Source organism: Hippichthys cyanospilos, chromosome 4, assembly GCF_059441005.1.
Source record: "Hippichthys cyanospilos isolate Australia breed blue-spotted pipefish chromosome 4, RoL_Hcya_1.0, whole genome shotgun sequence".
Lineage (NCBI taxonomy): Eukaryota > Metazoa > Chordata > Actinopteri > Syngnathiformes > Syngnathidae > Hippichthys > Hippichthys cyanospilos.
Genome location: NC_142372.1, coordinates 23,011,207 through 23,036,277, shown reverse-complemented (window position 1 = coordinate 23,036,277; position 25,071 = coordinate 23,011,207). Strand labels below are relative to the sequence as shown.

At 39.2% G+C, this 25,071-nt stretch overlaps 1 protein-coding gene across 1 annotated transcript; it reads left to right on the top strand.

Moving 5' to 3' along the window:
- The first annotated feature begins 48 nt into the window (after window positions 1–48).
- wdhd1 (WD repeat and HMG-box DNA binding protein 1) lies at window positions 49–24,810 on the top strand. Its single transcript, XM_088413242.1, has 26 exons — window positions 49–139; window positions 374–455; window positions 1,719–1,830; window positions 1,938–2,089; window positions 3,432–3,543; window positions 5,149–5,199; window positions 5,285–5,380; window positions 5,458–5,550; window positions 7,590–7,696; window positions 9,597–9,738; window positions 12,076–12,292; window positions 13,588–13,766; window positions 13,884–14,068; window positions 14,882–15,123; window positions 15,398–15,535; window positions 15,749–15,905; window positions 16,075–16,189; window positions 16,490–16,621; window positions 16,700–16,920; window positions 17,053–17,174; window positions 17,255–17,314; window positions 18,690–18,721; window positions 18,798–18,962; window positions 20,131–20,273; window positions 20,457–20,592; window positions 24,467–24,810. Exons 2-26 carry the CDS (start codon window positions 379–381, stop codon window positions 24,641–24,643), a joined length of 3,363 nt encoding a protein of 1,120 aa, XP_088269368.1. The 5' UTR covers window positions 49–139; window positions 374–378; the 3' UTR covers window positions 24,644–24,810.
- Window positions 24,811–25,071: the final 261 nt, after the last annotated feature.

Genomic DNA, 25,071 nt, shown 5'->3' with positions numbered 1-25,071 from the left:
GAAGAAGAAGAAAGTAGGCGTGTCAAAACATACGTCATCACGAAGTTGGCGGGACCGATGACGTCTATTTCCTATTTTCAACGGAGCGCGGGATTTTCAGGACAAGAAAGTGAACATTGAATAGTCTCCCGACACTGTTGTAAGTTGCTATAAAACATTAATCGGCTAAATTCCATTATCTAGCTTTTGCGTGTTTTGAGTTCGAAGTGGTTGGTTGGCTTTTGTGTTAGATGGCTTCCTTTGCTAGCTTACGTCTGAAGCAGTGCAACAGCATTGAGTGATCCTCACTAAATTTTATGGAATGCGATTAAAGTTCTGACTTACATAATAAAACAACCCGCTGACTGGTTTATTCTTTTCCCTCGTTTGTTAGTCTAAATGCCGTGTGAGAGGAAGCCGATGCGCTACGGCCATTCGGAGGGACACACCGAAGTCTGCTTCGATGAAAGTGGGAAGTATGTTAACTTAAATATTGGATATTCTATGTCATATTTATTGACTGTGTGGAGGTAACATGGAATACATGGAAATGTTATCAGTATTCAACATACCTGTTTTGTGTTATTTAACCTGCGGCACTGACACAGGATAACTATTTCATATGGCACTTTTTATGTTTCGCTGTTGTCAAACCGATTTTAACGACCCCATTTACAACATGCTGAAAAAAATTACACTCATTTATACCCCCCCCCCCCCCCCCCCCCCCCCACACACACACACACACATTTAGTTTTTGTCTTAGTCGCTGGAAAATTTAAGAACGTTCTTAAACCTAACAGAACAGGGCAACACTCTTTGGCATTAAAGGGCTGATGCCTGATGGGCCGACATCTTCTGGGATTCAGTGACATTTTTTTCTCCATCTTAAACCATGAGACCAGCCTATCCATTAGTCTGTTTACTATTAATAATAAACAGAATAACGATGGGCGACATGGCTCCGTGGTAGAATATTCGTCACTGAACCCCCAGTTGCTCTTGATGCTGCGTCATCAGTAGGTAAATGACTAGTTAGTGTAAAGCGCTTTGAGTACCTAAGGTAGAAAAGCGCTATTAAAGTGAAAGTCCATTTACCGAGTCCATATTAATGTGGCAGAGCTACAAGGTAGCCAGGGGAGGTCAGAACTCGGACCAGGTTGGCACACCTACATGTAACTAAAAGCTTCAGAGCTATGAATTTAATTTTGTGTCGGTGCAGCCTAGGATGTATTTTTTTCATTGCCCAGTTTCAGGAAGCTAGATGGGAGATGACAAGGGTTGTCATATTTTTATTATAATTACTCATTTAAAGTTTTTATTTTAGTAAAGTACAATACTCAAAGGGCTGTTTGTCCTCATTGATTTTGGACAAAAATCTCTCCACACATTAACCCAATACCAAAATTAATACATTTGAAATGAAGCCTGAAAGATCATGTATGATATTAATTGGGAAAGATGAAAACAAATATTTTCAGTATAGTTTCAGTTAGTTTTTCAGTTAGTAAGCTACAATGTAGTTCAGTTACTTTAAGACTTTCTAGAAGCATATTTATATTATTAAAAAGATAGCTCGTTAGGGTTTGTCATGTGCAATAACCTTATAATCAACCCAAACTGAAAAAGCTCAATAGGACCCTTTTCAGGCCAGTTTAAAAGAGCATTTTTCATGTTCACCACTTTAACTTGAGTTCCCTGCTCCGCTGCATAAAAGCTTCACTGTTGATTCTCCTCAGGTTCATAGTTACCTGTGGATATGATGGAGATGTTCGCATATTTGAGAATTTGGACGATGATGACCCACGGTCCATCACTGTTGGCGAAAAAGCTTATTCCTTGGCGCTCAAGGTTGATCATTTTCGAAATGATATTTTTGAATATGTTGTTGCAAACATGAATTGCGGTTGATTTTCATGAACCGATTGTTGTGCTTACCTGACATGTTCTGTATTCAGAATGGCAAGCTCGTGACAGCAAGCTCTAATAACACAGTGCAGATTCACACATTTCCTGATGGTGATCCTGATGGCATCCTTACCCGGTTCACTACCAACGCCACGCATGTCACGTTCAACACCAGTGGCTCCAAAGTTGCTGCTGGCTCCAGGTACAAAAACACGCCGCCTTACATGATTGTTTTTTTTACACATTCTCAGAGCATTTTAGGGTTACTAAATTTTAGGTGTATTGTTCATGTGTGTCTAGCTGGAAGCTTCTCCAAGGCTTAGATTCACCCGTTCACACATGCATTTACATGTGAAATGTGATTCATATCAGATTTTGCTGATGCTTTAAGAGTTCATGGGCTCTGGACATTCAAATAGGGTATCAGAGCAATCTCAAACGTCATTCTCACAACAACCAACGTCATGAAGAGAGCTGCTCAAAACAAAGCTATTTTTATCAGCCTCCTCTATCCCTGTATCTGTCTTGTGTGATGGCTGACTTCAGCACCGTAACTTGACAACACAAATCCTTACGTGGTTTGATATTGCGTTTTGTAATCATATTTCTTCACAATCTCTTCATTGTGGAATAAATCTGAAAAAATGAGAATCATACACTGTCTTCAAAGAAAGGTTTAAAAAAACGGTTTTACTTCAGTATGTGAGTAATGTATAAAACTTGTTATTCTGTAGAAAATTGTAATTAAGAGATGTGTATTTCTGTTCTGATATTAGTTACTTTGCATTAATATTAATGTTATTCAAACACACATAAAAAAATTGGTCTGATTTAGAGTTATGTGGGTATTTAAGCCCCCCCCCCCCCCCCCCCCCCCGAGAAATACAACAGTCACATTATTGCTTTAATAAAGTATGATTGTGTGTTTCATAAAATGTGTGAATTCCCAGCTTCTTGTCTATATTCCCTTGTCTGTTTTACCCCTAGAGATATTTAGAAGAAGCAGAGCTGAAAGATGAGCAAATGTCGCTTTGACTTTGTCAAATCATGCACGTCTGCTATGCTTAGGCTTCAAGTTAGGCAGCTTGTGAGCAATTCTTGCATGCCACATTAGTTGAATTCAGTTCTGAATGTATTATGACTCACTGGACAATGATGTTGTTATGTTGACAAATATTCTTTTGGTGCAGAATGACCCTCACACATTGACGTGCTTGAATCACATTTCCGGGATGCGGACTGAGCAGCACATAGATCGGTTTATGATTAGCTGTGATTGGGGAAGTCTGCCTGCTATCACAATTGATTTGCACCGAGCATGTGGCTACATTGATGCTGGCATTTTCGCTCTGGTATTTTTTTGTTGCTGTATTGATTTAAAAAAAAAAAAAACAACAGTCATCTGAGGCTATTCTGAGAGATAGGCATCTGTTAGACTGAAGTAAATCAAAATTGGTTGCAGCAGATACAGCCCTTGTGTTGACCAGATTGCCAGCAAGTACTCGTGTGCACATACCGATTTGTCATTTCTCTTTTTGCCTCAGTGACTTCTTGGTTAAAGTGGTGGAAGTGTCAGACAGCAGCCAACAGAAAACCCTTCGGGGCCATGAAGCCCCTGTGCTCAGTGTCAGCTTTGACCCAAAAGAGGAATTTCTAGTAGGTACATTTATGCTACTGAATGTATTTCAATTGTGTATATGATGTGACGTGCATTGACTCAAAGCGCTACATCGAGTGGCGCGCACCCAAAAAAAAAAAAAATCACGGGGCACAATACAGTGTGATGTGAGAAGCAGAATTCCTGAAGCAGACAGGACAAGGAAGAGGAAGAGTAGAAGTTCTTCATACACAAAAATCGGACATAACAACAGCGAGCTTCAAAAACCAGGCCTGAAACATTCGACTCTGAAAGACATTAGGAAGACAGCTTGACTTGAAAGCTTGACGTTCTGATGATTTGTCTCTAAGAACCTAGAGCATAAGTACTGTCGGACATCACTCCTGTATGACAGTGGTTGTCAACCTTTTTTGCATTTCTGTACCCTCTGTGAAATATGTTTTTAGCCAAGTACCCCCTAACCATTGCAAAAAGGTCTTTTGGTTAAAAAAAAAAAGACTTAAAACATGCCATCAGTGTCTGCTTTATTAAACTTTAGAATCGTTCAAACTTCATTTGTATTGGTCCCCAAAAAAAAAAAATCAACACAAAGTGTCCTATCTTGGATCATAGAAGGTATCTCTTATCAAAAAGGAATAAAAGATAATATAAAGTGTCAGACCTATTCTCAAAAAGAAATAATTATAAATATATATATTTGTCCACAGAAAAATATTAAAAATAAAGCGCCCTCTTTTGGATTACAGTACAGATCTGTTCACAAAAATAAATGATTACCCCAATTATTAATAAATATTTGTCCACCAAAAAAAAAAAATCAACACAAAGTGTCAGAAATGTTTTCAGAAAGAAATAATTATGAATAAATATGTGTCCACAGACAAATAATAAAGATAAGGCATCCTTTTAGGGATTACAGCAGAAATTTGTTCACAAAAATAAATGGTTAACTTAATTAAAATGTCAGAGCTCATCTCAAAAATAAATAATTAAAAATAATTGAAGAATGGGCAGCGGGGAGGCAGGGTCAACATTAGCCATCACTATTATGACATTTGAAAACAACACAGCAATCTGCTCTACCGGTCTCTGTCAGCATTGTTGCACAACATCCTCTCCTGCCAAGCATGCGCCCCCCTCCACGCTCTCTCTCTTTCGCTCGACCAATCGCTCGCTCTCCAGTCAGCAACACTATTGTAATATTTAATATCATGTTTTTGAAGTGCTTGGAATGATTTATATGTAAAACAGGATTGTCACAATATGACAAAAATCATGATACAAATGCCACTCCGGAGCAGATTCATTAAAAACAAAATATGACGAAAATAAGGCGTTTCAAAACCGATACGTGATATATTGGAAAAGGAATCTCTTATTGCAATGTACGTACTGCGTCACTTCGTATCGCAAGACAGTATATCGATATTATCGCCCTGCCCTACTGCAGATGCTTCGGCTGCATAACCAAATTATAATCACAATGCATGAAAAAAATCAGATAGCGGCAAGTCTCTTATATCTCAGCCGCTGCTTAGTATCAAAAATATCTTGTCCAAATTATTATCCAAATGCTTAAGCCTTGACGAGACAGCCCCAGTTTGTATGTTTCAATATTTTCTACCAAATGCTTCTTTCAACAGGCCTCTGCGAGCTGTGATGGCTCAGTCGTTGTGTGGAATATTGAGGAGCAGGTACATTAAAGCCAAACGCTTGTCCGCATAATGTTGTTTCGGACAGTGCCCGCTCTGTCTGATTGGATTTTGTGCATCAATTCAGGCTCAGGTGATCAGCTGGCCTCTGCTGCAGAAGACCAATGATAGCAGCAATGCAAAATCTTTGTGTCGCCTGGCCTGGCAACCTTGCACAGGAGAGGTATAGAAAGCAAACTGTTCACTCTGTCCTCTTGTTATTGTTTATGTAATCAAGATATGCACCCAATCTGTCATCAGGTTTTGGCTGTTCCTGTGGAGGCCAAAGTTCACCTGTATGAGAGAGGATCCTGGAATCATGTGAGCACCCTGTCTGATGATCTTCTGACTCAAGTGAGTTTTTATTTTTGTTTTGCATTGTATACAGATGTCTTTGAGGATTTTTTGTAATAACACACCTATAGTTGTCATTTGTGGTGGTATCGCACTACTTTTTATTATTGATGGTAAAATTAACATTATAAAGATTTGGAGAATACTACATCATATTATACATGTATATGGCACCAAAAAACATAGTTCACCTTCATGTTTTTGTTTAAAATTATCTTGGTAACCATTACTAAGGAGGAGGTAGCAAATAGCTTCAATTCGTCTTTGTTATATACAGTAAGCGCTTTCCTGTTGAAAGATACTGTCCAAAAAAATACCAAATGTAAAAGGCTCGCTGAAACCTAGCAAATGGTGAATGAAATTTGTTATCAATTTGTATTTTGGTCCTTGAAAATATATTACAGTAGAACTCCTCTACAACGAAACCATATTTGCAGACAGAAATTTGTCAGAGCAGGGAACTTTTCACGATAGCAAATCTTTTCTCGGACGTAAATGTAAAAACCGTGTTTTGCAATCTACAATCTGACTGAAGTTAAAAACAAAACCATCAAACATTTAAAAAACGAAAGAAAGAAATTGCCAAATCTACAATAAGCATTCATTTTCATACTTACATCAATGTCTTGCATAATGTCTTTCACTTTGCTTCACCAACTATTACTTAGGGAAGTTTGCCGGCACAAACATCTTTATGATTCGTCTGAAAAGGAATACAGTGACCTAAATACCGTAAACAACACCTGGTGATCACCACGTTGGGGAGAGATGAGGAGTCTGTTTAAAAACGCTTGGAAGAATTGAGATGGTTTGAATCTACAAGGATTCTCTACCTGTGTTATATAGTGGTGTTGTTTGTATGCTGCAGACTCCATTTACTGCCACCTCGACGATTGGATAATATTGTCTGACTGTGTGGAAAAGCCACTCCGAATACAGGGGGCCCTCACGTTACAACGCTTTCGACTTACGAGGTTACGATCGCATGCAGTAAACAATTACGAACTAGTTTGTAGGGCGCAGCGGATGAATACGCTTTGTGGGGGTCGTGGGCGAGGAAGACGGCATCGCTCAGGTTGTGTAACTCTTTTCTCTCTCACGTGTTTGATCTTTTTTTTTTTTTTTTTTTATCTTTTTGCCCTTCGTTATGGCTCCAAAGCGTGAGGTGGCTAAAAATGGTGAAACGCCAATGAACAAGTTGTTGCATGCAAGAGAGACCTATGATCCGTTTTTGGGTTTTGTTGATGTAATAAAAGTGACGGTTGAAATCAACCCTGCCATTCTTGCCGGCCATGAACACAACTTGTTGGTCAGCACGCTTGTAACAGAATGATTCGCTCGCGTGTGCCGGCGCGAAAATGGCCACCGGGCTGTTTCCGGTTATATGGCCCTTCAAAAAAACAAAACAAAAAAAACAGTGCTCCACAAAATAAAATGCGGTGCAAGAACAAAGTTTATCCGACGAAATGAGGGCAAAAAGGTGCAGAACAATAGTACAATACTTTACAGTACTGTACATATAGAGAACTATTGTGTAGTTATTATTTGTATGGTGGTCCGACTTACACTAAAATTCGGATTACATTGCGGCTTAAGAACGGATCCACGTCTTAAGTCGAGGACCTCCTGTGTAAAGTGCTGCAAAACGCGTGACGGCGCATCAAGTATAAACCGAGTTTGACTTTTCCTACAGGTTTTTTTTTTTTTTTTTGCTGTAGTAAATTTCAGTGCAACACAAAAAAAAAAATCAACAAATTTTGTGTCATGCAACAGGGGGATTTTTTCCTTTTATGAGTAAGTTAGAAAGAGGGAAAGGCTTCAATGCATGGATTTTTTTTCACACTGGCGGATTTTTTGGTTCATGTTTTGTTGTAGAGGTTTTACTGTATATACATTAGTTTTCATTTATTATCATCAAATACATATCAACACTCGTGTCATTTTAAAAAGAACTGCAACAAATATCTGATGCACTTTTTTGTTAATTACTTTTTCATGAAAAAATTCCTATTGACAATACCGTCTGTTTTGGCTTTCAGCCTATCAATGTAACAGCATGGTCTCCGTGTGGACACTTCCTGGCAGCTGCCACCATTGGAGGGTTCATAACAGTGTGGGACATTAAAAGCAAACTGTGTGTCGAGAGGTATGTAATACATTTTTGATTTAGTTATCTTTTTGGGCAAAAACTGAAAACATGGTGTTGAAGATATTGTTAAAATGTTTTTTTGCAAAGCCATGTTAAATAATTTTTGTTTGGAAGTGAGCGTGCATGCCTACGTCCACGGAAGTGTGTATTGAGATCTGAACATGCGCAAAAAAAAAATAGGCGTGGAGAGCAAAAGCTCACAGTGGAAGTAATGGCAAAAGGCTGTCAGGTACTTTTCTCAAAGAGATGCTAATGATAAAGAATGTTAGCTAATCACTTGGTGACTGCTACGCGTATAACTTCTGCAAAGATGTCCAGCGCAACATATGGAATCTTTTTAAAGTTCGTCATCATGTCGATAATATTTCATCGATTACCCCATGCACCCCTTTTTGTTTTCTGAAGACAAATCCAACCTTATACACGTGTTTTGTTTGTTTATTATTTACTTTATTATAACAGTTTTGACTACCTTTTTTTTTTAATTTTCTATTTTTGAAAAAAAAAACTTATGGCATACAGTATATACTTGTTTCTAAGTCTAGGATACTTGGAAATGCATTAAAAAAAAATCCCCACTTCCATAGATTAGGTTACAAGCCCTGGGATTTTTTTTTCTGCCATCAGTATTTTATAATAATAACAATATTAATAAGAAAATAAATGATCACCAAACGCCTACAATACATAGTAATCAGTGTAATGTACAGTAACACACATATCATATGTGTGTACTGCTACTGTTATTGATAATATGTGCTATATATGATATATAGCACATATTATCAATATATTTCCTCAGTACTAGATGGTTAATTGAGGGAAATTGTACAACGCAACCTAGCATGTTGACACTGGCTTGTTGTGTTTGGAAAAGTTGCTAAATGCCAATAGAATGTGTAGATAGGTGTGTAATGAACCGCTAGGATGCTATTTCATCTTATTGCTACTGTTCCTATACCCACCGTCATTTTGAAAAGCTGTGGGACACATTGTTCAAACGGGAATGAAAGAGGTAAGGCAAATCCAACTTTCTACACGTTTTTTATTTATTGAAATACATTATTTATTTATTGATTCCATTTTTCTGTATTGCTCAATGAATGTCAAATATTTTTTACTCACGGACCATCCTTCGACAGCAAATATCCATGAAGTGGCCAAACATTAGTTCCAGATGTCAAAATTATGATTATAAATTTATTAATTAAGCTGGCCAACAAAAAAGAAAATGAGTGCCAAATATTTTTATGGTTTAAGGGTAATTTTGGGCTGCAAAGTCTGAAGATTAAATTTTTATACATGCCAATCTTTTTACTTGAATGGATGGGATATTAAAAAACTGTTACTCCCTGAATAAACAAACATTTTTAAATGGGCGTTTTGTTATTTGTGTTTAATGTGCTTAGTGATAGTTTATGACATGGAATTTGAACTTTACTAAAAGTTTGTGCTGTCACGCCACCTGTTTTTTTTCTTGACTAATTTATTGTTTTCTGGCTAGTTTCCCGGATTTTGCTTGATTTTCACATGAAACCTGATTTGCATGTGAATGGGTCTCAGCGATAACGGTTGCCGTCTCACGATATCGCATGATGAAAGAATACTGAATGGGCAAGCTTGAAAAACAGAAACAGCCACATCAAATTTGTAGCACGAAGACATAAGCACAATGTAGCACAATGTCAATATTTGTAACACTTTTTGAAACAAAACTATTGAACACCTAAAACACCGGAGCCAATTTAGAAAAAAAACTATGTAATGTTTGATTCAGCAATATCATAATGCATTTAAATAAAATCAATAAAATTTGGGCACTTAAATATGTGTTGACCAGTATTTTACGTTCAAGGCAGAAATCTTTGTTGATTTTTGCGCCTTGTCTTCTCCGCAGGCAGAAGCATGAGAAGGGCTTCACGGTGTGCGGTTTGGCCTGGCACCCGTCTGGAAGTCAGATTGCTTACACGGACACTGAGGGCTGCCTGGGAATGCTGGAGGGTTTCAACGCATCCGTGTCTAAAAGCACCGCTCCCAAGGTATTGCTCTGCCGTGTCTAAACAGTCATCCGCATACGCTTAGTGCAGTCAAATTTCTGTCAATGTTCTGCTCCTTCCTGTATATTATTACACTTTTGCTTAAATGGGCTCTAGAAACTGTTGAGCAACATTGATTTCCAATATTTGTCACAAGGTCTCCCATGCATAAGACAATGGGAATTTAATTTGAACTCTTTCAGTGCCAAGAGTTAGCCGAAAAGGAAATATTGTGTGCTATGTCTATGTACGCTTATGTTGTACCATACGAAAGATTGCATTCCATTCATTTCCTAGAAAAAGAAAGTAATATTCTACCTTATTCTGTTCTTAAGTAATCTCTGTTTGAAAATATGTAATTTGAGTGACACTAAGTTGCACAACAGTGACTTTGACACTAATATTTTTTGGTTTACTGGCATGAACAAAAACAATGAAAATGTGCTATTGTTGACAAAATAACTGTGTGTGCATGCATGCGTGCGTGTGTGTTTGTGTGTATACGTACTGTAGAGGAGGGCTGGCCGCGAGTGTCATCTATCCATTCATTTTAACAAAAAGCGCACACAAATATTTTAAATGTTGAAAATGACACTGACAGTTAACAAATGAAACTATACATAGTTACCCTGCTCTTCTGCTGTCTAGGAACTGGAAAGGAATCGCGTGGGCGATTATCATGTTGTTTGATGACCCAGTTATGGGGTGGGAGTAAAACCGTCACGAAATATTGGAAAAAAAAAGTTTACTCTTGTGGATTTTACGCTCTGGAAATGTGAACATTATTGTACAGAATCAGATTTAGTTTATTGAAATGACTGCTTGGCCAAGCCTATCCACGATGCGGATGTTACACCATGATCTGTACTTTGTGGTGATAGTGGAACTTTGGAAAAAAATAAAATAAAAAATGACTAAACATGCAATATAGCTGACTGATAGACAGACAAAATGTTATCAACCAGTAAAAAATATTTTGAGAATCTTATGGCGACACTGGAGCATCTTTGATACCATCTCAAGAAATGCTGCAGATTTTGCTATGCAAGATTCCAAGTGACAAGCAGTACATTCAAAATCAAATTGCCAACAGCAAAGAAGCACTTGCAAATATTGTCGACAGCACAGGTATGTTTAGCTAATGATCCCCCCCACTCCCATCTTTAAATATTTAAAATTATGGACAGACTGGTATCATTCTGGATATGGACATATTCATATGCAGTCAACGTGCCAATGATGTAAATATTTAACAAAACTTAGATTTATAATAACGTATGTATCCCTAATTCCATGATGTGTGTGTGTTTGTGTGTGTGTGTGTGTGTGTATGTTTTTCTTTTTTGAATATTAATGAAATTAAATGTGCGTTTAGAACTATCATAATTTTGTACCGAATTTATCCGTAAGGGTAAATAAACAGTAGCTCAAAAAAACATAAATATTAAACCATTTCAGATCCTTAAACTAATCAATTAATGATTTATTTTCTATTTATTAATCATGAGTGTTATGAATTATACTTATGAAGAACATACATTTTAATGTAAAATTTTAGTCTCACTTTGATTTGCACTGAACTAACGCATCAGCCCAGCCCAACGATGGAAAAATATCCAACAAACCCCCCAAATTTCTTAAAAGGAAAAAAAAAAGACCCATAAAGAACCATAAGCTGTTTTATGGAAAGGTCGCGATCGTGAGTGTGGAAGAAAATCCTAAAAAAAAAAATGACCAAGTTACTTGCGAATGTGCAACATTTGTGCCTGTGGGGGAAGAAGACATTTTTTTTAGATGTGTTTTTTGGGGGACTGCTTTGCAATTTTTACACCTGCCCCCGATGGTGGTCAGGGAAGTCCAAAACGCTTCTTTACGCCCCACGGTCCACTGTCTAAAAGGTTTAGAGTTGCTTATCCATTTTGGCATTTTTACATGAATTATAGGCGCAATTTACAGTATAAATGGGGACCGGCGTTTCATATACAGTTTAACTGGTTGGCCAAGTCCACTTTCTATGATAGTTAAAAGACAAATGTTGCAACACTAGTTGTCGCAGCATAAAAGAGAAGACATTTACGTATAGTCACGTGGATAGTTGTTACCCCGTCTAAACCTTGAGGAATGTGATAGATAGATGCCACAAGATGGTGACAAAGCATTCCTTTACCTTCTTCAACTTTTTTTTAGGGGAGGTGTCTGTTAGTCTTGGGCTTTCTCTTATTACAAGGCTTTGGCCCACGTGCCCCATGAATATCAAGAATTTACTGTAAACACGACATATAGTTTTAAAGCTTTTGCTATTCTTTTGTGCTTCAATACGTTTGCTTGTTTTGTCATCAGGTGACAGCAGAAAACAGAGACAAAGGCTATGAAGATTTATTTGACGATGATGATGACGACCATGTCCTGGATGAAGGACGGAGTGATGCTAATTCCCCTGCTAAGAAAGGAATCAGTGAGGTCAATGATGCTGACGAGGATGACGATGATTACGTCATACCTGCCACGGGGCGGGTGAAGAACAGAGGAGCCATACTGGATGATGAAAATTCTCTTGGTGAGTGTTTCATGTGAAATGATTTATAGAGGTCAACTTGTTCTTCAGTTGTATGTATGTATCAATAATTCCGATTATTGTTTGGATGCAGTGCACATTTGCGATGTTAGTGATAATTAAATGTTATTGTCAGAATTTTCATTTACAATGATTCTGAATCAATGTAAAATTTTCCAAAATCAGTATTATGGATAAAAAGGAATTGATCCACTACCTTTTCATGACATCACCATGCAGCCCGTTCTGGAAAGTCAAACTTGTGGTGCAGGACAGATAAACACAAACAAAGGCGGAAATTCAACCGACTGCGTCCTCATTGAAAATAACGGCCCTCTACACACCAACCCTGTGATGGGCTGTCGTGGCGTTGGCCTATTACTTAGGCAGATCCACTGCCTCCTACAGCGATTCCAATTATTATGTACTTTATGCGCATCCATTTGATGTAGTACTTCTTCGTGCCATAGGGTTTAGATTTTTTTTTTTTTTTAATGCTGTTGATGGGGACTGAAAAACCCCTGCAATAGGTGAATTCAGCAAATAGCATTTGTGGCCCCCCATGGACTTATACTTATATACAGTAAATCAACTGTAAAAGGTGTGTTTGCCTAACAATGCCCAGTGATCTCCTAACCATATTACAGAGGCCAAACTGTGTGTTTCTTTAAAAAACACAGTGCATCAGAGTGTGGTGAGCACCGCTAACTCTCGCCACAACCCCGAGCTCCAGCCCCACCAATTCCTCGTTATGCACTTTTAAATGGCCGGCCTCAGTCTGTCGTCGTGACTCCATCGATGTAGTAGTGGTTTGGTTTTAAGCAAAAGCGGGTTCATTTGCGGCTGAAGAAATACCCAGTATTAAGAGGCCATTGGACTGCTTCAAGCTCCATGTTGGAATTGAGCATGGGAGTGTTATTGCTGTGCATCGGGTAGGCGCTGCTGTAAAGTGACAGGCTTTTTTTTTGGAGGGGGGGGGGGGGTGGCATGACGCACTGAAGCTAGAAAAAGGAAAGCACAAAATGGCGAGGGAACACTGTAGAGATTGAAGCAGAAATCATTTTTAAATGAATTGGATCGAATCAAAAATCGATTCTGAATTGAATCAAGGGACCCAAAAATCGGAATTGAAAGGTCGAGAGACCATCAAAAGTGAGATTTTGATGGAAAATTTCTTGTCATCTGGGTTTACAGAAGTCTCATAAAATTCCAAGGTTACCATATGCAGACACGACTTGCCATAATTTAACACAATTACATTTCTATTGTAGTCTAATGAATTCTCTCCATGAACCCAGATTCGTTAAAGCTTGGTCGAGCAAAATTTGGAGACGATGATGATGCCGACAGTGCCGTGATGACTGCTGCTCCTACGCCTGTGGCGTTGAGGCCTGTTTATGAAGGGCCGCAACCAACGCCTCCCCAAAAAGCTTTTCAACCAGGCTCCACCCCTATCCATCTCACTCACCGTTTCATGGTAGTTATTAGCGAATGCTGATGCATTTTTTTAAAGACTCTATTAATAACAGTGTGTGGAATACAATCCAGCTGCAACTTTGTTCAAGTAAGTTTTTCAACACTAACTCTCCCTCAGATGTGGAACTCCGTCGGGATAGTGCGAGGCTACAACGATGAACAAGACAATGCCATCGACGTGGAGTTTCACGACTCAGCTGTACACCATTCCATGCACCTCACTAACTCACTGGGCCACACAATGACTGATATTTCCCAAGAGGCCGTGCTTCTGGCTTGCCCCAGCACCGATGAACTCGCGAGGTATGCTCTTGTGTCTGGTGTCACTAGACGTTTTGAACTCATCAAGCCCAATTTTCTCAGAACCTATGTATTCATTAATTATAGCATTTTTCCAAAACAATAGTGGCAAATTATTATGTTTTTTTTTTAATCTACCAAAAAAAGAAGAAAATAAGATGTTTACATTTTACAGTTGAATAGGATCAAAAGTACAAAACAGGAAAAGCCAAAAAGTAAGTATCTGTGGCCAATACTGGTATCAGGCTTTTTGTGATCGGGAATTAAAGGCGGTCCCATGTATGGGAGCATTTTGGCAAGTTGGCATCTTGGCAACACTTTCTGTGCCCAAGCTGGAGGCCAAGAACAACGTCAAGTGTCACTAAAAGAACGTTCAGTTGTGTGTGTAACTCGTGTGTATTGAAGGCAAGTGCACAAAGGAACTTTTGTCGCGTGACTCTGTCCACCCACGCTTCGCTATCACACTTGGAAGGTAACAGAAATTGAATTGAAATTGAATTGAATTTGGAATGAATGCTTTGCCGTTCTGCCGTTGCTTCTTGAATCACCATTGACCACAGAGGGGCATTGAATTAGCCAAACTGTGTTCAAATTGGTTGATATAAAATGAACTCTGCGCCACACACATTAAAGGATGCATCCATTTATTCGTTCTTTCCTTATCTGGGTTAGGGAGCCAGCAGTTAGTGCAGTAAAGACCTGGCTTCCCCTTCACAAGACACCTCTCTTTCTAAGCCTCATTCTTTGGGTAGCTGTGTAAATAAATGTCCACATTCTTTACTAACAATTTAAACCTTCTCCTCTTTGTTTTCTTAGTAAATTACACTGTCTCCACTTCTCGTCATGGGACACCAACAAGGAGTGGATGGTTGACTTGCCTAAGGGTGAAGACGCAAAGGCAGTGTGTCTTGGTCAAGGCTGGGCGGCAGTTGCCACGAACACACTCATGGTCAGGCTTTTTTCCATCGGAGGAGTTCAGAAGGAAATCTTCAGTCTGCCAGGAGCTGTCGTTTGCATGGCGGGACATGGAGAACAGTTGCTCATAGTTTACCACAGAGGTACACAAACACCCGCAAAAAACACTTAAATAAATCTTTACAGATATGTTCCCTTTAATTGAATACATCATTTCTGCTTCTGGTGTTACATTCACCCCATTGTTACCATAATGTGAGATTTAAGGTATTTGTGTACATCATTTTGCCCTAATGTACTATATGATATATGATAACTTTTTTCCATCTACTCTTGCATTAATAGGATTTATTGCATAGGCTGGTGAAGCGTTGATAAATGCATGTATGATTCTTTTTTCTTATTTCAAATCATCAGGGACAGGTTTCGATGGGGAGCAGTTGCTAGGTGTGCTGCTACTGCAATTTGGTCGAAAACGGAGACAAATCATCAAAGGCGAACCTCTCCCAATCTCTCAGAAATCCTACCTATGCTGGCTTGGATTTACAGCTGAGGGTACTATTTTTTTTTTTTTTGGTTTCACTTTTTATAGATCCCCACCTCCTGTTGAAAGATTATGACCAGTGTTAACAAAATGTATCATATTCATACCAAAACAAATCCCAATGCCCAGACTGAAAAATCCCTAATCCTAATAACTAATCAGCCAAAGTATGCAGTTTTCCATTTCAGGATATTAAAGATGTTAGCCTGATTGTGTGTTTTCAGGTACCCCATGTTACGTAGATTCTGAGGGGGTGGTACGAATGCTGAACCGCTCCCTGGGCTTCACTTGGACACCAGTTTGTAACACGAGAGAGACTTGCAAAAGCAAATCAGACCACTACTGGGTAGTTGGGGTGCATGAGAATCCTCAGCAACTCAGGTTAGTCCATTCACTGGCTAATGATGATTTAGCATTTAACTGCAGCGTCTGATCAGGTGTTTATTAATTTACATTCCGTAGTTACCACAGCACACTGAAAACAGGGAGTTAAAAAAAAAATAATTGTCTACATGTTTCTTAAATATTCAAAATCCGATCTATTTTTAAGGTGCATTCCTTGCAAAGGCTCAAGATATCCCCCCACCCTACCCAGGCCTGCTGTGGCCATTCTGCCTTTCAAGTTGCCTCTATGTCAGACCACCACTGAGAAAGGACAGATGGAGGTAAATGTGTCAGCATGATGTCTTGCAAAACCGTTAAACTGTGTGTATATCTTCTGTAAATCTGAATCGAGGCGGATTGATAACTCACCCTTGCAGAAGGGTATCTTTTGCCAGATTTAATGTTTTGGGTTTTTTTTGTCATGAAACCCAGCTGTCCTAGATCAAACCCTTTAGTTCTGTGTCTTTTTGTTATCGATTATCTATATTTGCAATGGAATTTCTGATAAACAAGAAGTTCAAACACAGTAAAATGCGGATTCTGATATACCCATTCGTCTTACATAATCGGTGATCATGCAGGAACAGTTCTGGCGTTCTATGCTCTTCCACAACCACTTCAGCTTCCTGTCCTCAAGCGGCTATGAAATAGATGAGGTTGGACAAAATCAGTCAGAGAAGGAACAGCAGGAACTCCTGATGAAGATGTTTGCAGTCAGTATCAAATCTTTGATTGAGCCTTACTTTGTGTTTTGCTTGCCTGACTATTCCCTTGAATTCTGATTCCTCTAGTTGTCATGTAAGCTGGAGAGAGAGTTTCGCTGCGTTGAGTTGGCGGAACTAATGACTCAAAACGTGGTGACGCTGGCCATTCGGTATGCCTCGAGGTCCCGACGCATGGCACTCGCGCAACGCCTAAGTGAGATTGCGCTGGAAAAAGCCAGTCAGATTCAGGAGGAAGAACAGGAGCAGGATGAGCTCGAGTACTCCGACATCAGGCGGACTTCATTGGGGTAATGCCAAAATATGAAGTGAAGCGACCTTTCTCGTGAGAGAATATAGTTTTATGGTCACTGCCCTACCAGTATATTTAGATTGAGATCCACGCTAAACCTCACTGACCATTCCAAATCATGTGTGGACAGATTTGACCAGACTGGAGTCAAAGAACAACACCAGCGCAGACAATCACTTGAGGACCATTCAGACCAAGAGCTCGAGGAGCAAAAGGAAATCGAGTCTGAGGGTGGAAGTGAAGCCCCAAAGCGTCAGTCTACACAAAACACTGTTTACACATCTTCTCTTTAGGACTGCCAGTTAATTCATTGCTTATGTCTGATCCCGCAGGTCTAAACCTATATGCCAAAGTCCCGGGATCACCTTTAAAGCAAATAGCCCCACTCTGTAGTAAGTCATACATTTCATCCATCAACTGCCTGTATGTTTACATTTGAAATTATCTACGTACATTTATAAATGAGCAAACAAATTGTAAAAGGTCAACATGTGGTACGGCCAATGTACCAAAGTACGATTTCGTCATTTATATGCACATCTTTAACTGGAACATTTAAAAAATCATGGTACAAGCCCTTAAGGTTTTTCATGCATATACAATAGGGTTTAAATGGGAATATGGTGAACAGTCTATGAGAAGAATCTGCAATTTCAATAATGAAGGGGATCACCATTTTTAATCAGAGCTAAAGGGGGTGGGGGGGGGGGGGCAATTAGGACCACATGAAAATGCCATTTTAAATGTTTTTAAAAAATGATTTGTTTGTTTTAACCCATGTGGCCATTAGGCATGAGACGATATCACAATCTGATAGTATGTTAACTTTGAGCAAAAATATTATATTGAAATTACAGCTCTAAAATATATCATTTTAAAATCTTTTTTGCCAAATAGCCATTTCTCCACAATATAAAAAGTTATTCTTAAAATATATAATACAGCATTTATTACATTTATTTACCATGCTAAATTTAAATACAATCAAAACAAACCCTCGTTGTGCAAAACAGGTTTTGCAAACCAGTAAATGTATACAACAATATTTTAAAAAATGATCACTTGAAATTTACTAGTTTATTGCAAATCAATCATTCAGCTACTATGTGTATCAATTAATAGTTCAATGTGGATTTGGTCAGTACAGTAAATATTGAGGGAAGTCTTTTTCCCCGCACAAGCTAAAACAAAAAGGCTAGAAGTCTTGCTCAGTCATTTGCTGCCACTCGCTTTTTTTTTTCCCTTGCTCACACAGTACTAACTTGTTGCTGACTCACAACTTGACCTGCTCTTAATAGAAAGCTGAATATTTGTCAGGTAGCCGCCTTCATTTGTTTGGTTGGGGGGTGGATTGGTTCATCTTCTTGACCCACACTTGGTAGACTGCTCGCGTCCTACCTCGAGCGCTATCATATAAAACAGTAAGTAGCATATAGTAGCATATAAAAAAGTAAAGTAGCATATGTTAGTCACGTTACTGGCGGTAGTTAACGGCAGTAGCAAACTCACAGTGGCACTGAAAGCGACAAACCAGGAAGTGGACAATGTGATTGGCTGCTGCAGCAGAGGAGGGTTTACGTATGATACACAATGAGAGCTGCACAGTGCAATTACCAATATGGTTATCGGCCTGTTCCTGTGCTCGATTGATTAAAGATCCAGCCTTTAACAACAAAAAGTTTGAAGGAACCTAACAACGCTCCCTGCTGTCATAAAGGGCTATTGTGCAAAAAAATCTTACAAATCTTTGTCTGATTGTTTTTGCAGTTAGCAAAACCGGACGCTCAAACCCTTTCAAGGTGAGTTCTGTTGTATTTTTAAATGAAAAAAAATGGTTCTTAGTCAACCTAAAGAGTCTTGGATGGGACCATGCAGGTTCTTGGTTCGGGGAAGTCGTCTCCTGTGTCTGGTCAGCCTCGGGCGACAAACATCCTGGACAACATGACGTCCAGCAGGAAGTCTGCTCCACTAACTGCTGCCGCAGCGAAGTCAAACAAAAGCCCGGTCCTCAAACCACTCCCCCCTCGATCCAAGACAAAGGTGCTATTCTTTTTGACTTATAGCCAGCCTCCTTATAGGAGTAGATGGAGTACAGCAATACCAAACTGCTGGTGCAGGTTCTCTAAGAACCACTTATACAGCACATATACAGTACATGTGCATGAAAAATATCCATGCTGCATAGCACAAACAATGGTAATGATCTTGAGCTTCAGGCACACAGCTCCATTTTTTCACCGGTTGAAAATCCAGTGCACAAACCGCTGAGCCAAAAGTCTGGACTGCTAGTCCAGTGGCCAGCATCGTCATCTAAGGATTCTGGCGAGTGAAGTTTTTAAATGTGCATGTTGCACGGCCCGATCTGGCTCTTTTCCATACAACAATATCTTGATTGTAATGTTTTGTGCTGTCAAGTGATTTAAAAATTGATAGATTAAAATCTGGAATTAATTCATCTAATTCACTTCATTTGAATGTTTTTCTATTTAGATGTCGTTTTGTTTTTCAGCTCTAAAGATTGATATATAAAAATAAAAAAAAAGTGGACTCTGTTATTTTAAAAGAAATAAATAGATGCAATTGTACCCATTTATTTCCTGCTGTATTTAAGACTAGTCCCGAGGGCTGGCTGCAGGCTTTAGTTTCAACGGTCAAGAGGAATGGTGGATGGTTTACTTTTGTCACTTGCCAAATAGTTGGGCAATAACATAAACGTGGCTCAGATTCTTGACTTTAATTTGGGAAAGATCATTATTGCTATAGCTTGCTAAATTGTCACCTTTGTTGCGATATATTAGCTTATGGCTGTCACAGCTGTCTGCTTTGCATTTATGTGGTTAGTTAAATTTGTCATACATTGGCCCAAAAACTAACTTTCTCCTCTATTTTCATGTCTTCCTCCTGTTCTTGAACTTGCCCACCCACAACAGTAGCCTACCAGGTTATGACAAACAATGACAGCCTTTGAGTGTCCACTTGAGAGTGTGATTGACCTTTGCTTTCCAATCCTCAACACCTCAAGCACAAGAAGCCCAATGCATAAAGAACAAATCGAATCAGCATACAGATAGTCTAAAATAAAAAATTAGATTAACATAATTAATAAAGAAATTAATAAAGAAAAAACGCTTTAACTCTGACTGTAATTCATTTATTGCACTAATTTGTAAATCTGTTAACCTTCAATTTTTTTCCCCACCCCTTCCAGGGTCAGTCCACTCTCCTGCAGATGACCGGTGCAAAGGCAGCCATTAAGAAGACTCTGGAGGTCACGGAGGCCAAAGATGATCAACAGAAGCCAGCAGAAATCCCTATTGCTCCTTCACCGCCCGACAATGCTGAAACCAGGAGGTATAGGATATGAATATCCAAACCTGCGTTTGTTTTCCTTGAAGAATGACAGTAATTTAAAAAATACTTAGCACAGTTAATACAGGTGAGAATATGCCAATTCGGTATTGTGGGAAGGTGTTGTCTCGTGTGTGCAATCGGCTAAAAATCTTGTCCTCACATGAGGCTTTTGTTGACCATCAGACCAAAAACAGGCTTCCAGTTGTGGTTGGAGGAGAACAGGAAGAATATCATAGCAGACCACCCAGAACTGGATGAAACGGACATCATCAAGGAGGCCATGGGACTCTTCAGGAATCTTACAGCAGAGGAGCGACTGGTATGAATGCTGTTCTACATATTCCCATTTCGTGGACTACATTTTTACACCATTTGATTATCATGGAATCTTGACAGCCTTTAAGGGTGGCGGGATAACCCATCCGATGTTGCTGAAGCAATCCTTTTTTCTCTATTGCTGGCAGCATTCAATTCATTCACATATTTTTTTAGGCCATGAAATTGTAGTTTTATGAATGGTAGATTTATACTGTAATTCATGTGTTTTTGCATGTAGATGCCTCAATGTGTGTTAGATTGATGACATTGAAACAATTTCAGCACATTGTTTCCTTTCCTTCAAGTAAAAAAAAAAAGTAAATCATCGTGTTTCTCCCGAGTAGAAGTCGTGTTTTTTTTTCTCCCTCATTTTCAACCCCCATATTAGGGGGGGTCGACTCTTAACCCGCATAACTCAAAACAGACCTTTTTTTTTCAACATACAGTATGTGTTTGAATAACATACATTCAAATGTGAAGTTAGTAATATGCCATTAACAAGGCTCCAAATTATTATAAATACCCCCTAAATGCACTTTTGTCAAGCAAATTGCCTCTTTGTTGTAAACAACAAGGCAACATGGATAATTTTTTTCGGCGTAATTTGAAAGGAAAAGACTGCTTCGTTTGTGACCTATAAGCTGGCATGGATGTTGGCAGGTGGAGGGAGAAACCACAAAGGCCAACTTTCCACGCTCAGATCTCACAACAGTCGTCATTTAGATAAAGAGCATCTCACGTAAGATTATCAGCCAATCATCTCCAAAGACCTGCATTTCAAACGATTGCACGGGTCCGAAGATGACTCCTCGTGGAAGAGTAACGAGCAAGATTGAACAATTGACGAGGAAATAGGAGAGGATGTCTTGAAGTTGAATGGGAGGAGCTATTTGGTGTCAGATAGTGATTGTTGACTTTTAGGGCTTTTCGACAAATTCATATTCAGTTGTGTCAAAAAAAATGAAGCAGTGAAACTTCGACTGATTTTATTGTTGCAACATGAGTTTCAGCATTTACGTCTACGTGCACATTGCCTCGCGCTTGCCATTACCGCAACAGTATGTTATCCGGTATACGATGAAAAAAGCATCTAAGAGTACCGTAATTTGGTCATTTTAAAAATACACGCGATGTGTTTTATTTGGACTGCCATGATGTATGTAACATCTAAAGTCAGGGGTTTGTAAAATTCCCCCAAATTGAAGTGAAAAGGGGCGGGTCAACTTATAAGCAAAATCAACTTGTACACGGAGAAATACGGTAATATTCAAATCTCAAACATGTACTCGCCAGATCACATGTACTTGCCCTGCAAAAGCTGGCATTTTGTAAATGTTTAGAGGTGCAATGTTAAGAGCAGTAACCTGGTTGTGACCTTGCATCCATCAAGCCTCTAAGCCGGCAGCTGGATGATGCTCCATACATAAGTGGGAGGATGTGTTGGTTGGGGGGCATGCTTGTTGCCTGGGAACCCTGTTGCTTGCGCGTTGGCAGTGAGGGCACAAATCATTGATCTCATGATTACACTGAGAGACAGCCAGCTGATTTTTCTCTTTTTAGGGTGATTTTTAGCTCATATTTATACACCGTGTGCTCTACTATTTTATTTTGTGTTGTCATAGCTGCCATACATTTTTTGTTGTTAAGTGCTGAAAGGCACATTAGCATATTCTATTTACACTCATTGATGGGCCCTCGCCTGATTTAGTATCTCATATGTGAGTTTTACCTGGGAATTTCTTTTCCATTTATTTGTATGATTCTTTCATCCTGTGTTGCGTCTCAAAACATTTCCAAGCTTTCAGTCACTGGTCATGACAGTGGGCTTTGAGAGACTTTACTAATCATCAAAGGATGGGAAAAGATACAGAAAATGTCACCTTTTCATCTGTTTAATGACCAAAATTGTTGTGACAATTATAAAAATATCACAAAAATAAATATAAATTGAAAAATCACTGATTAATGACCGATTGAAAAAGCATTACAGTTATTATATTTTGAATTTTAAAAAATACTGTTATGGTTATGGGGGGCAAACGAGACAAGTTGCGAGGCGATGTACACTTGCGCGCAAATGTTGAAACTATTGTTGCAACAATACAATGATTTGAAGTTTCAGTGCCTTATTTTTTTTTGACACAGCTGAAGATTTAATTTGTCAGAGTCCTTGTCATCATCACTATCTGACACACCAATTAGCGCCTTCCATTTAACTCATGGAAGTCCTCTCCTTTCTGCTTGTCATTTACGCAAACATCCTTGTTAATCTTCCACGGGTAGTCATCTCCATTTGTTTGAAATGGAAATCTTTGGAGGTGATTTGCTGATCATCTTACATGGGACGTTCTTTAACCAAGTCACGACTGTTGTGAGATTCATTTCTCCGTCCAACTGCCGACATCCATGTCGACTTGTTCAAGCACACGAACGTTTAAGGGCTGAAGGAGATAAGTCAAGCCGTCTTTTCCTTTTCATAATGTGTCAATGCCATGCACCCTCATTTTTGACTACAATTAGGCAATTGGGCAGTGCTTGACGAAACTGCATTGTTCGAACGCTCTAAAATGGTCGCATACTATATTGAATTAGAAGTATACAATATATATAATCATTTTAAGTTTTGTAAATGACATGATAGTTCTTATTTTGCATTCAAATTAATGTTATTCAAACACGTGGGACAAAACTGGTTTGTTTTGAGTTATGCAGTTATAAGTCAACCCAACCAAATTGTCTGTGGTCCCTATCTTCCCCTGACAATCAACCGTATTGAGAACTTCTGAAGCATTCTGAACCAAATGTTCTTCGGGCGGGGGTACGAGACAGTAGTAAAAGGGGTTTAAAAGGGATGTAAATTTGCTTCACTCTGTGTTCTGTTTGTGTATTTTTTAGATATTTTTTATAGCGCCGCATGACAAACGCACTCGCTCATGGTGGGCGTTCCGTCAACAACTCACCTTTTCGCGTAGTTGGAGCACATTGGTGTTGAATGTCCTGTTCCCCATAGATACTCAGAAGAGTGAGTTCCAGAGGCACCTATCAATATTCTCTCCTTCCATTATTTCAAAATATTAAACTGACCGCAGTGAAGACGAAGCGTAATGGCGTCTGCTGATACCTAAAAAAAAACACACCCGCAAATTCAACCAACCAATCAGCGTTAGTGAGCACAACACGCCCCCCTCGTGGCGCTCCGAATAGGTAGCCGAAGACCCTAGTCGCAACTAAGCGCTTAGAAGATTCCTGGTAGATGCTTAGGGGAACCCTCCAGACCTGGAATGTATTTTGGTGTGAACGGAAAGGGGAACTCAAGCTAACAAGGTACAGCAGAAGAGTTCCTGCGGTGTGAAAGGGGCTATAGAAACATACATTTCATACAGTGGTGGTCGTGTGCAAACATCTCAATCGCCACTTTTTATTGGAGGAAAACGTGAACTGTGGTAAACGCTCAGTCCCAATTATCATTTCGAATAGTCAATCTTTCAAATACAAAAACGAGGCACGGCTGCTTCAAGTGCCGTCTGCTGCTTTGAATATGCATGGACACATCTGCAAGTGAATTGTGTGTGTTGTGTTGCTCCTATCATCGGGTCTGATGATTCATCCTGGACTGTATTACTTTCAGGAAAGTGCTTCCTTTTGTCTTTCCTCAAAGCGAAAGGAGGAGCAGGGTGAGCTAGAGGAAGACGAAGGCCCAAAAAGATACAACCTGTCAATTGTGATTATCCATGGCAGGATGCAATTTCCAACTGCATGCCTAAGTGTTGCCGTTTGTGTTCTCTCATTGTCATGGAGCCCGCGTCCAACCAGATGCGCACTTCCCCCCTTTTTGAGCTCTTACAATTAACGCGTGTATGCCCTCTTTCATTCAGGCGTGGACTGAGCGAGCAAAAGGCCCGGCTGGTGACGCGACAGACCCGAAGAAGAGAAAACGAGCTGAAGCCGGCGGAGAAAATGAAATCGCTCAGGCAGAGGAAAACAATGCTAAGAAGAAGAAAGAGATGGATCCCTCTTCTAAGCTTTCAGCATTTGCCTTTAACAAGAACTAAAGTTTGATCGATGTCTCTTATTTTGATGTGAAATTTGTATTTAGTGTTATCGTGTTCACTGTTGATGTACTGTTCCCTAGGGCTCAAGAGCTTGCAGTTACAATGTTCTGATACAATGTTGCTCTGATATTTACTGTCCCTGCAAATGCCATTAAAGTTGTTTTATGCAAATTAAATGCAAATTCCAGAGGTGGTGTGTCGCCGGTCAAGTAAACTTAATTAGTTGATGATTATAGAGAGTTCCTCAGAAGTTCAAGATCCAAAATACAATATTTTAAGCAGTTGAAAAAGCTTTGTGGTGGCAGTAGTTTATAGTGGGAAATTCATTGTACACATAAAAGCATATTGATGTGTACTAACCTTTTCATTCTATGGACATATTTTAGTTACATAATATTGACAAAGATTCACCTTTTTCGTCTCTTCCA

Coding starts and splice junctions, on each gene's coding strand:
- wdhd1 (XM_088413242.1), top strand. CDS start 379: ATGCCGTGTGAGAGGAAGCCGATGCGCTACGGCCATTCGGAGGGACAC. Junction 16,622..16,699: donor TCCTGATGAAGATGTTTGCA/GTCAGTATCAAA, acceptor TGATTCCTCTAG/TTGTCATGTAAGCTGGAGAG. Junction 17,315..18,689: donor GCAAATAGCCCCACTCTGTA/GTAAGTCATACA, acceptor TTGTTTTTGCAG/TTAGCAAAACCGGACGCTCA.